Raw genomic sequence first — 11,573 nt, forward strand, 5'->3', positions numbered from 1 at the left:
CGCTTCACAAGGACATTCTGGACAGAACTTTTCCGCCTATTGGGATCCAATTTGAACATCTCTTCGAGTTATCACCCACCGACCGACGGACAGACGGAACACTTCAACAGCATGCTAGAAGAGTACCTCCACCACTTTATTGATGCTTGGCAAAAGAACTGGATCAAGATGCTCGATGTAGCCCAATTCTGTTTCAATTGCCAAAAGAGCACCACCACGGGAAGAACCCTTTTCGAAATCGTGTGCGGGCGACAACCGGTGTTACCTCATGTTGTCGACCATCCTTATGTGGGCAAGAGCCCTCAAGCCTACAATTTCACGAAGGAATGACGTCAATCCACCGAAGTCGCCCGAGCATACCTAGAGAAGGCGTCTAAACACAAGAAAAAGTGGGCAGACAAAAAGCGAAGACCATTAGAATTCCAGGCAGGAGATCAAGTCCTTGTGAAGCTGAGACCTGAACAACTTCGGTTCCGAGGTAACAAAGACCAACACCTTGTGCGAAAATATGAAGGACCCGTCAACGTCCTTCAGAAGGTGGGCAAGACATCTTACAGAGTTCAACTACCCTCCTGGATGAAAGTCCATCCAGTAATCCACGTGAGCAACTTGAAGTCTTACCATCCCGACACTGTCAACCTTACACGAAACAAGGTAACCCGTCCAGCAGTCACGTTGACAAACAAGGTTGACAAAGAAGTTGAGTCAATCCTCGCCGAAAGAACACGCCAAGTAGGAAGACCACGAAGGGACGTCCAGGAATTCCTAGTCAAGTGGAAAGGGCTCCCAGATGAAGAGATAAGTTGGGAGCGTACTGAAGAACTGAAAACAGCTACAACAGCAATTGAAGAGTTCGAGCAGCGACAGTTGACAGGGACGTCAACCATTTAAGTGGGGGAGAATGTCATGGTCATGCTTGTCTAGGGCCTGTTGCCCGTGGCCGCATGCCCATAACAACCTCTTTCTACATGCTTTCATGCCATGTATTTAGTTTTGCTTGTTATTTAGTTTTCCTTGTACTTTTGGTGGCGAGTGACTCCTCGCCACTTTGCATGTTCACGCCTGCCAAAGGCAAAATGCTTTATAATCTACCTTAGGGGGGTACACCTAGTCTCCTCCCTACATTGCGTTGTATTCTTGTCTTGCCGCTAATCTATTCTCTTGCATTCAAGCTTACAACAACTTCTAAAATGCTTACAAACGTTTTCCAAAACCTTTTTCTCTAACCCCGTTTTCCAAAACCGTTTTCCCGAGAACGGGGGTGGAGGTTGCGACATATAGCCTTTGTGCCACCGGCTATTCGTTTCCGCATTGGCTGACTTGCTAGAGGGTGAAAGCAAGTGCCGCACAATCGCTTCCCGAGTCCCGTTAAAGTGCGATTGTGACACATGGCACGACATCCTCATTTACTTAATTTGCAACATGTCTGGATAAAGATGATATAGTCTCGTACACCCACACCTGTACAAATAAGTGATTGACATTATAAACCATAAATAATTCAAAACAACAATGTCAAAAAGTAAATATTTATGTTCGTACCTGGAATGCCCAAGGGAAACCATACAAAATATATGATTTCCTCAACCCCCCTCCCTTCGACTTCTTCAACGAGCCATATTGTAGACTACTTATCGTCTTCTTGAACGACAACGAGCCTAGTCGTAGTTGTAGCAGACTTCTCAGTCGTCCACTAATCCCAGCAAACTCATGTCAAACTTCAACTTTTCTCTCTCCCCAATAAAACTAGCTCTACGAAGCATACAATTGATACCTTAATCGCGTCAAAGTCATCCTCGAATCATGCGGCTATATACATGGTCCTAAGTATTTGAGGAAATATGTCTTTCCTAATTGGAATCCTCGCATATTTTAGGTCACTGATGATATTAAATTCTCTCTGACCAAAAGATACCTTATTTCCAAAAAGGTTGAAACTAATGGTGTTTGGTCTACTCTCCTCAACCTTCTAAAGCAATAGGTTGTATATCAACGAACTGTTAAATATGAGGTGTAAGTCAAGGAGATGGTTAAAGATAGTTGTTCTAAACATGGCAAGCTGTTTGAGGGTGAGTTTTGTCTTAATATCAGTGTTTGTCTTCGCTATGTGCGATAGACATGTCAAGTTGGCAAAGGCATAAGTTGAGGGATGAATTTTAGGTACTATTTCTATCTTAGAAAACTTGGTAAGAAATAAAGAACAATAATCAGACAAAGAGAAACACATAACAAATAACCAAGTAGGAATTTGACATACAACCAAATTTGAGCGAAGCATCATTTTATCAATTTCCTTGGGGTAGATCTCAGGCGAAATCGTGCACAAGAATTTAATCATAGAACTTGAGCGAAGTGTTGGGTTTTGGCAAAATATTATAATTGAAATTTGTTCCACGTCGGAAAGATACAAAGAGAAAATGTGCTCACTAAGTAGTAGAAGTTGTCCCACATCGGAAAGGTATAAGAAGGAGGTGTGTTCTAACTCCTATAAAAGAAGTTCATGGGCTTGAGTTTTAATCATCCCAATTGAAATACTTTAAACTTGGTATACTGGCTTTAGTTAACTGAGTGGTATTTGCTTTAAGAGAGTGTTTTGTGTAATTGGGGTCGGGGAGAGAAATCTATGTAATTGTAAGAAATTTTCACATAGCGGATTTTTCCTTGTTGGCCATGATTTTTTTTCTCTGGTTTGAAGTTTTCCATATTTAATTCTTGCGTTTTTTTTATTTATTTAAATTTCTTAGTTATTTTCTACTTATTCATGCGGTAGAAATATGAGGTCTTTTTCCCCATCAAGTGATATCAAAGATTTAGGTTTGTAGTTTCTAGAATTTTTGAGTATGCTCTGTGGTTGCAGCATTGTCTGAACTTCCACAACAGAAAATATTTCTTGAAATGAGCTATGGTTCTATGAATAGTGTGGGTTGTTCACTATTTGTAGATTCGTTAGGAGTGTGAAGCAAATATATCATTCTTTATGAGTTAAGTGAAGATTAGCATGGAGAAATTTGACGGAAGGATTAACTTTGGCTTGTGGCAAGTGCAAGTCAAAGATGTGTTGATACAATCTACGTTACACAAGATGTTGAAGGGAAGATCGAGAGAAGGTGCTTCTGAAAAGCTAAGCGGTGATAGTGGTTCAGTGGAGTCACCGGTGGTTCCAACAGAGGTTCTAAGAAGTTTAGCATGGGTGATGAAGATTGGGAGGAAATGAATTTGAGGACTGCAAGCGTGATATGAACAAGAATATTCTTGCGAATGTCATGGAATTTTGACTCCCAAAGAACTTTGGGAGAAGCTCGAAGCATTGTACCAGGTAAAGGGCATCTCAAATTGGTTGTACTTGAAGGAGCAATTTCACTGCGAATGGAGGAAGGTACGAAAATTTCAGATCATCTGAGTAATCTCAATAGCATCATCTTTGAGTTGGAGTTAATCGAAGTGAAGATAGATGATGAAGATAAAGCACTAAGGCCCATCTTGTCACTTCTACCTTCTTTCGAACACATAAAGCCGATCTTGATGTTCGGGAAGGTTACTTTGAATTTCGCTGAGGTTACTAGTAAACTTTTGTTAGAAGGAAGAATGTTGAAGAGTGAAAGATGTACTTTACATGAAGATTCAATACTAGTAGCTAGCAATTGGAAGAAGAAGAAAGGTTTCATGCAAAAGAAAGCTTGTTGTTGGGGATGCAGACAGTCTGAGCACATGACGAAAGATTGTCCTAATAGAGCTGGTATGTCAAAGAACTCTAGCTCAGATGCTGATGGTGTTTCTCTCGTCAGAGGAGACGATGATCAATTCCTTTGAAGAGAGAGAATTCATCATCATGGTATGTCTGCTTTACCATGATAAAAGTGTGATGTTACGGTTCCACAAGTTTACACATGGACATTGGCTTTGCGGTTATGCAAGGTGTGTGTGGTGAAAGTTATGTTGATGGTTGAAGAATTTCCAAGTGAGCCAAGTAGATGGAAGTTACACCGAGAGTTTCTGCTTCCGCAAAGGTTGCATTTATCGACATGTGACGAGGAAGAAAAATCTTGGAAGGCGACATTCCAAGTGGTCTACTTTTATGGTGGAGTAGGTTATAGTTATCTGAATTGAGAATGATTATTGGTGAAGACAATGAGTGCAGTAGAAGCTATGAATTCTTTAATATCTTGTCAAGGTGGAATTTGTTGATTTTTGGTATTAGAATTGAAATTTATCCCACATCGAAAAGATACAAGAAGAGATCGAGTGTGTTCACCAAGTAGTAGAAGTTGTCCAACATCGAAAAGGTACAAGGAGAAGGTGTGTTCCAACTACTATCAAAGGGGCTCATGAGCTTGAGTTTTAATCATTCTAATTAAAATACTTTAAGCTTGGTATACCAGCTCTAGTGAACTACGATGTTTGTTTTTAGAGAGTGTTTGTGTAATTGGATCGAGAGAGAAATCTGTGTGATTGTAATAATTTTTCACATAGTGGATTTTTCTTTGTGGGCCGTGGTTTTTTCTCCGACTTGGAGTTTTCCACGTTAATTATTGTGTTTCTTTATTTTATTGCTTTCTTTAAATTTCTTAGTTATTTTATGTTTATTCCTATGATAGAAGTATGTGGGTTTTTCCTATGGAACTTCGCTCGAGTTTTGTTAATATGGTTCAATTCCTTTGTACATTTTACGGGCGAGATCGTGCCCCAGGAAATTGAACAGATTGTACAAAAGTTGAGCAAAGTTCCTAGTTTTTAAGATCTTCGCTCGAGTTTTAAACATCCTGTACCAAATTCTCGGTACACACTTTGGGTGAAGATCTTCAGGAGGATTTAATTAAACAAGTTGGGAAAAACTCGAGTGAAGTTCATAAAAGACTTCACTCGAGAAGTACCTACTGTTCACTTCCTTGGTTGGACCTCGCCCGAAATTGACGAGAAATTTTTCAGATCTCCGAACCGACTTCAAAGATTTAAATCTTTACTCCATGTTGCCTGAGTTCAACAAAGACGCTTCACCTTCTTCAACCTCCCACCACCTTAAACTCACATTTTATAGAAAACATACAATACAATCGCCGGAAAGTAAAACCCCTAACCCTAAAATGCAATCGATGACAAAGAAACCCTAAAATCTGATTTTTCATCTATACGCCAAAAAACATGAAATCGACAAAAAGAGACCATCTTCCAAATATATATATCATCGGAAAATCAAAGGCCTAAAAAAAAGTACAAGCTTAGGAAATCGACTTACTTCCGAAATCGAATCTCAAATACTTTCCTAGAGAAGAATCGGTGTTCAACAAAATAGAGGAGAAAGAAAGAAAAATGGAAATGAGGAAGAGAAAACGGAAAATATGAAAAGAAAGGGGGGAAAGGAGGCCAACGATTGTATTTTTTGACATCATGGACACATATATAATTTTCGTTATTTTTAAATTAATTAAAATAATCAAATAGGTTAAAAAAAATAATTTTGAACGCATGTGTTATCTGAGCAAACTAAAACTTCTTTGAGTCAAATCAATCAATATCCTAGAGTTAATTGGTATTTCTTACACAAAATACTTGGATGCTTTGTCTGAAAACAAAAATTAAAAAATTAAAAATTAAATTGAAACAAAGTTGTTTCTAGGACTTGTAATTCAACAATGAAAATCAGTAAAATGTTATTCCTATTTTTTTTTGATCAAAATCAGAAATCTTTTGAAAATTTAGACTGAATAACCTTTTCCCAAGACAAAAATGTTTTTTGCCTTAGTTTCGAATACTTATGTTTTCTAAACGTCTGCTCATGCTATTTTTGTGTGAAATTACACATTGACCCCTATTGCTTTTTTTAGTTGCTCTCTTTTTGCTTTCTTCTCAGGCCAATCTATATATATATATCGCTCATTCTCTTCCTTCCTGTTCTTCATCATCTTCTTCTCTCTCTTCCGTTTCTTTCTACCTCCATTGTCCAAAATTTATTTTACAGGTGGGTATTTCTCAATATCTTCAAAATAGACACCATTCTTCTCTCTTTTGTCTCGATTTTTTTCCAAAACCATGAACAAAATTGGGTTATTTTGAAATCCTAGAAAAACTTATCAATATCAAAAACACGTTATCATTAAAAATGGGATAAGATGTAAAACAAAAAAAATCTTACTTATTACAAACAAGAATATGGTTTGTGGTTTGATTCTATGAAATCCAACTTGGTTATATTTAGAATCGAAGAAAAAAAAGCTTCGAAATTTATAGAGAGATGAATTTCAAAAAAGGTGCCACATTTTCTCTCTCTAAAAATAGTATTTTGTTTCTTTAATATTCTTCTCTCTCTCTAAAAATAGTATTTTGTTTCTTTAATATTCTTCTCTCTCTTCCTCTCACCTCCTCTTTCTTTCTACAAGTCCACGCCAACGCCTCTCTCTTACTCCCTTCACTCCTCTTAAAACTATCGACCGCCACTCTCAGTCCCTCTGTTCTGGTCGCCACCGCCGTCGCCCAACTGTTAACTTCCTGCTCTTTTCGATCTGTTATGAGCAAGCAAGAGAAAGGTCTAACCGAGCAAGAGCAAGAGCTAGATTTGAACAAGCGAGAGCGAGAGCGGACTCATATCTTTGCCCTAAGTCACCTAGCTTTCTCTTAGATTCATAGAATCAACCATGTATAAATGCACCGGGTGGAATTGCATATTTCAACAATTCTAGTAACATATCAAGCGATTTGTTATTCCAATTATTGAGCACCTTGATATGCATCAACTCCACCCAGAAGTTTAACAAGCAAAATTTTATGCTACCAGGGTACAACCAGTTACGTGCTTAAGCCATCAACTCTTAAAAATGTTTGAAGTATCTCTTTCCTTGACATTAACTTCTGGTTCATCCCCATAGTCCGACTCATCATCTAGATCTTCGTCTTCAGTCGGTACACCATCCTCTCGGTCCTCAGTCATTGTTGAGGAATGGACCAATGTATGCTCTTTTATGCCCTCGGTTGCAACCTTCTTCTTCCCTTAGTCCTTCTGATTTTTGGTCGGTACACCATCTGTTGGAACGTTTTTTTGATTAGCGACTAGTGTAAGATTCGCTCCTGTCTTAACGACGGGTGTTGGAAGGGATAAGACGCGGGCTTGCAGTGGATTCATGAGATGGTCCATGGCTAGACTCTGTCACCTCCGAATATAATTTAATGTTCATATGCAAGAATCCTAATGTTCAATTTGACATAAAAAAAGACAACAACAACGTTTAAAACAACAAATTATATATAACTTACATGACTAGACACGAAGGTATAAATGGTCAGCACACGAAACCAGTGACAATAGGTGCATGACCATTAGAGAAGATGAGGAATGTCATCGACATTCAGCCTGAGTGCGATGTGTAGTCAACATCAAAACAGTCTTATACTCCCATACCTACAATCACATCAAAGTAATATAAGCTAGCAATTAAATAACTATATGATGCAGAAACATAATTCTGTAGAGTTTTGTTTTCTTAAAATATAATAACCTAAAAAGCATATGGAAAATCTTAAGATTCTTAAAGAGGATCCTGTTTCCTGTCGAAGGCCTTGTAACGAGCAATGGAGCCATCTGAATTACGTTTAATTTTAAACACCCACTTACAATCTATAATCTTCTTATCAGATGGAGGAGTGACCAAAGACCATGTATGATTTGCTATCAAGGCATTATACTCCTCTTTCATGGCTTGAATTCAATGACCACACTTCAAGGCAGTTTTGACATTTGGAGGCTCAACATCAATATACTCTGTCAAAAGAATTTTTGGCTTAAAAGACCATGCTTACCACGAGTCATCATTGGATGTTGGTTAGAAACAACTCTTGAAGATATATCAGCTTGAGGTGCATGTATAGGAAGAGTTGAACAAGACTCAAGAATAAAGGCAGTGGGAGATATGTGGGAAGAACCATCAGACGGTGGAGAAGAAATGGTTGGAGCAGGCAGCACAAGATCACATGAAGGAACAAAAGGTGGAGGGCTCAAGGAAGGAGAGGACAAAGGAATAGGATTTGACGTGGATGGGACAAGGCGTGAATCAGGGTCATTAATCAAAGGCTGAGAAGGCAAGACACATCTGTAGGTGTAGTACTAAAGGCATGATTTTTGGATAAAGCAGAGGATGAGCTTGATGTGATAACTGGTAAGTGATTTAAGATAAAAGAAGAGGACAAATTTTTTTAGAATTTGAAACAAGAAAAGTGGAAGTAGAAAATTTGGTTTCATAACAAAGAACATGTCGTGAGATATACAATCGACCAGAAGCATAAAGACATTTATATCCCTTGTGTACAGTACTATATCCAAGGAACAAACATGGAGGAGAACGAGGTTCAATTTTATGTCTATTATAGGATCTCAATGAATGATAACACAAACAACCAAAAGTCTTAAGAAAGGAAAAATTCGGAGTTTGACCAAACAACTTCTCCAAAGGTGACTTATGAAGATGAACTATAGCAGGAAGACGATTAATGAGATATACGGCAGTGGAAAATGCATCATCCCAGAACTCCGAGGACAAAGAAGCATGAGACAAAAGAGTGAGACCCATATCGACAATATGACGATGCTTTCTTTCTACAATTCCATTATATTGAAACGTATAAAGACAAGTAACTTTTGTTCAATTCCGTTGGATTTACGAAAAGGAATGAATGAATTCACCCCTCCATCGGTTTGCAAATGAAGAATAGAGCAACTAAAAAGCTTTTCAACATGAGTTTTAAAAATAAGAAAAGCTTGGAATGCCTCATCTTTAGATTTTAGAAAGTATATCAATGGTACAACGAGAATACACATAAAAAAACTCACATAATAACAAAAGCCATTCCTAGAAGATTTGAAAGCAGGACCCAAACATCAGCAATAATTAATTGAAGAGGGGCAGAATACACAGTTAAGGAATCCACAAATGGCAAAGCATGACTCTTTCCCATGGCACAAGCATGATATAAAGCATGACTTTTATTATTAGAGTACGAAATATTACAAGTATCAAGAACATGCTTCACAGTAGAAATAGCTGAATGACCTAGCCTATTGTGCCACAAAACGAGAACAGAAAAAGCAGAAGAAGGAACAGAAGGAATGACAATACAAGAATGAGCTTCAATTTTAGAACATGAGACAAAGAAGTAGACGACATAACTGTGAAAGAAGAGCTATCCAACTTGGAGTCTGAAGAAGATACTTTTTCCAAATTAAAGCTATACAATCCATCTTTAAGAATGCCTTGGAGAAGTCTTTGGCTATTGAGATCCTTCACAAAACAAGTAAATGGGTGAAATTCAAAATAGACACTGTTACCCTTGGCAAATTGACTCACACTGATTAAATTTTTGGTAATACTAGGAACATGTAAAAGATTATGAAGATGGAAAGATAGAATTAGGATAAGAGGAAGATTTAAAGGAAGAAGAGCCAATGTTAAGAACTTTCAAACCTGTACTGTTGCCGACAAGAAATTTATTATCTCCACGATACTCAGAGCACCACAATCAGGAAACCAGAGATTTTCTTTATTCAAATCATGTTGCAGAGTAAGAGCATTAAATTCAGATGAAGACTAACCATGACCAGTCACGGAAAATTAGAAAGATTTCTGATGCTGAGAGTTCAAATTGGGACCATGAACTTCTCTTTCAAACCAAAAACAACACTATGCAGCAATATCCCCAAACCTTTCACAGATCTGACATTGAGGCTTTCCATTGTTAGTATTCCAGAAACGGTGATTATTAGATCTTTATCCTTGATACCTCCGCTTATTCGAATCATTCTGTCCTGTAGAAGAAGCTGGAACATTTGATTGTTTCGTCAAATTCTGAGTAGTAAGATTAATTGTTGGTAATGAACCATCAGGATTGATAGAAAAGTGTCTATCAATACGATTTTCTTGAGCAAGCAACAATGAATATACCTTTTGCAAAGATGGAGAATCATCTTTTTCCGTGATTACCGAGACCACAAAGTCATATTTCGTATCTAGTCCTTGTAAGATATGAAGAATATAATCGTCATGAGAGATTTTTCGTCCTGCGGTTGCTAAAGAATCAACAAGATTCTTGATCTTCAAAAAATATATTCTTCAAGTTTCAAACTTCCTTTCTTCATTGTTTCAAGTTTAGATTTCAGATCCATTAATCTAGCCATATTTCATGAAAAAAATAGAGCATTTAGAATTTACCATACCTCAGAAGCACTTTTACAGTTAAGCATCTTGGATAAAAGCAAATTCGACATTGATCCGAGCAACCAGGCTACAATCAAACTATCTTGACTAATCCAAAAAGAATACACTGGATTCGAACTGGATTAGTGTTCGTAGTACTCGTGGAACCAGATCAGTGTTCAGAAAACAAAATAAAACTGATCTTGTTAGTTTAATCTCATTAAGCCATATCAGAAAAACACTTACCCTTATATAGGTAAGGGTAAGTACGTTTAACTTACATTAGTTAAGTGCAACACCTCACAAAACAAACTTAATCCACAACCTCAGTTTAGTTAACACTATAATAACCTCTAATGGGCTATCTTAACAGAAAATAATATAGACGGTAAGTCTCCGTGTATCTAAGGTCACCCTTCGACTTTTGCTGGTATGTCGCTAATCTGTCTCTTAAGGTGTTCTAGAGGCTCCATAGAGTCATATTGAAGATCATAGTACTCCAATTATAGTTGCAGAATGCCTCCCAATCCTCAACAATTCCTAGAAGGCTATCTATAAACTGCTCCCTCTCCTTAATCATCGTGGAAAACTCTATAAAATAGACTATATTAATCTTCACTGCATCCTTGTCATCATCAAACTTAAGGTTGGTAAATATTTTTTCCCAATTCCTTGCACTTAACATGGACTTGTATCATTAAAATAGTGTGCTCGAAGTCTTCAACGAGGAACATCATCATCCAACTTATTTGTTCGGTGCCTAAGCCTAGTAACTAGGTTAAACTCCCTCTTGCTAAAGAACACCCTATTTCCTAACTAGTCAAAACTAATGATATTAGGTCTAGGCTCTTAAGCCCCTCTCAACAATAGGTGATGGATCAATGAACCGTTAAATATGATATTCATATCTCGGTGGAACCAAAATATGTTTATTTAAATGTGTCTAATTGGGTTGGGGTTAACTTCACCTTAAAGGGTTGCCACTGTTTTACTTAAATTGGTGAGGTTCCTTAATGAGGCAGGAAACCAATATGCAAGGTTGATTTTATGTCTTATTTCCATAATTTCCTAAACAACAAACAAATTCAAGTATAAAGTTATAGAGGAGCTTGTTCCATTTTACAAAAAAGAAAAATAATAATAATAAATTAAATTATAAATAAATAAAAACAAAACAGGGTAACTTGATATTTTGCATCTCATCCCGATAACATCTCGACCGGGATTGTTACCGAGATGAAAGGCAAAAGACAAAGCCCGAATCATCTCAGTGTTCAAATTGATCACGAGCCTCTGCAAGTAATCCCGATGCATAACTAAATCGAGATTAATAGACAAGTATTGTGTCTCTTGGCTTTTTGACCTTTAATATCAAATTAATTAATTAATTAATGTTTT

General features: G+C 37.3%; 1 protein-coding gene across 7 annotated transcripts; it reads right to left on the reverse strand.

Annotated features, from left to right (window-relative positions):
* Window positions 1–6,652: 6,652 nt before the first annotated feature.
* On the reverse strand, window positions 6,653–10,379 carry LOC148208496 (uncharacterized). 7 transcript variants are annotated; one of them, XR_015787298.1, is made up of 6 exons: window positions 10,196–10,379; window positions 9,924–9,994; window positions 9,447–9,799; window positions 9,153–9,263; window positions 7,246–7,390; window positions 6,653–7,135 (listed from the first exon to the last, which is right to left on the reverse strand). XR_015787298.1 is itself a non-coding variant. In XM_088117805.1 (5 exons), exons 1-4 carry the CDS (start codon window positions 9,806–9,808, stop codon window positions 7,328–7,330), a joined length of 372 nt encoding a protein of 123 aa, XP_087973931.1. In that variant the 5' UTR covers window positions 9,809–9,892; the 3' UTR covers window positions 6,653–7,014; window positions 7,246–7,327. The 7 variants fall into 7 exon arrangements, 2 of the variants coding, with proteins under 2 accessions (XP_087973931.1, XP_087973929.1); XR_015787297.1 differs by having other exon boundaries at window positions 9,924–10,039; XR_015787294.1 differs by having other exon boundaries at window positions 9,924–10,379.
* Between the last annotated feature and the right edge of the window lie 1,194 nt (window positions 10,380–11,573).

This window comes from Momordica charantia (genome assembly GCF_013281855.1).
Source record: "Momordica charantia cultivar OHB3-1 chromosome 10 unlocalized genomic scaffold, Mcharantia_2.0 BLBB01000010.1, whole genome shotgun sequence".
In the NCBI taxonomy this organism is placed as follows: Eukaryota; Viridiplantae; Streptophyta; class Magnoliopsida; order Cucurbitales; family Cucurbitaceae; genus Momordica; species Momordica charantia.

What these genes read in the sequence shown, in the direction of transcription:
- LOC148208496 (XM_088117805.1), bottom strand. Translation starts at nt 9,808, where the DNA reads ATGTTCCAGCTTCTTCTACAGGACAGAATGATTCGAATAAGCGGAGGT. An exon ending in CAATGTCAGATCTGTGAAAG is followed by an intron (nt 9,521 to 9,684) that starts GTTTGGGGATAT and finishes ATTTGAATAAAG; the next exon opens with AAAATCTCTGGTTTCCTGAT. An exon ending in TGGATAGCTCTTCTTTCACA is followed by an intron (nt 7,391 to 9,152) that starts GTTATGTCGTCT and finishes ATGTGATTGTAG; the next exon opens with GTATGGGAGTATAAGACTGT.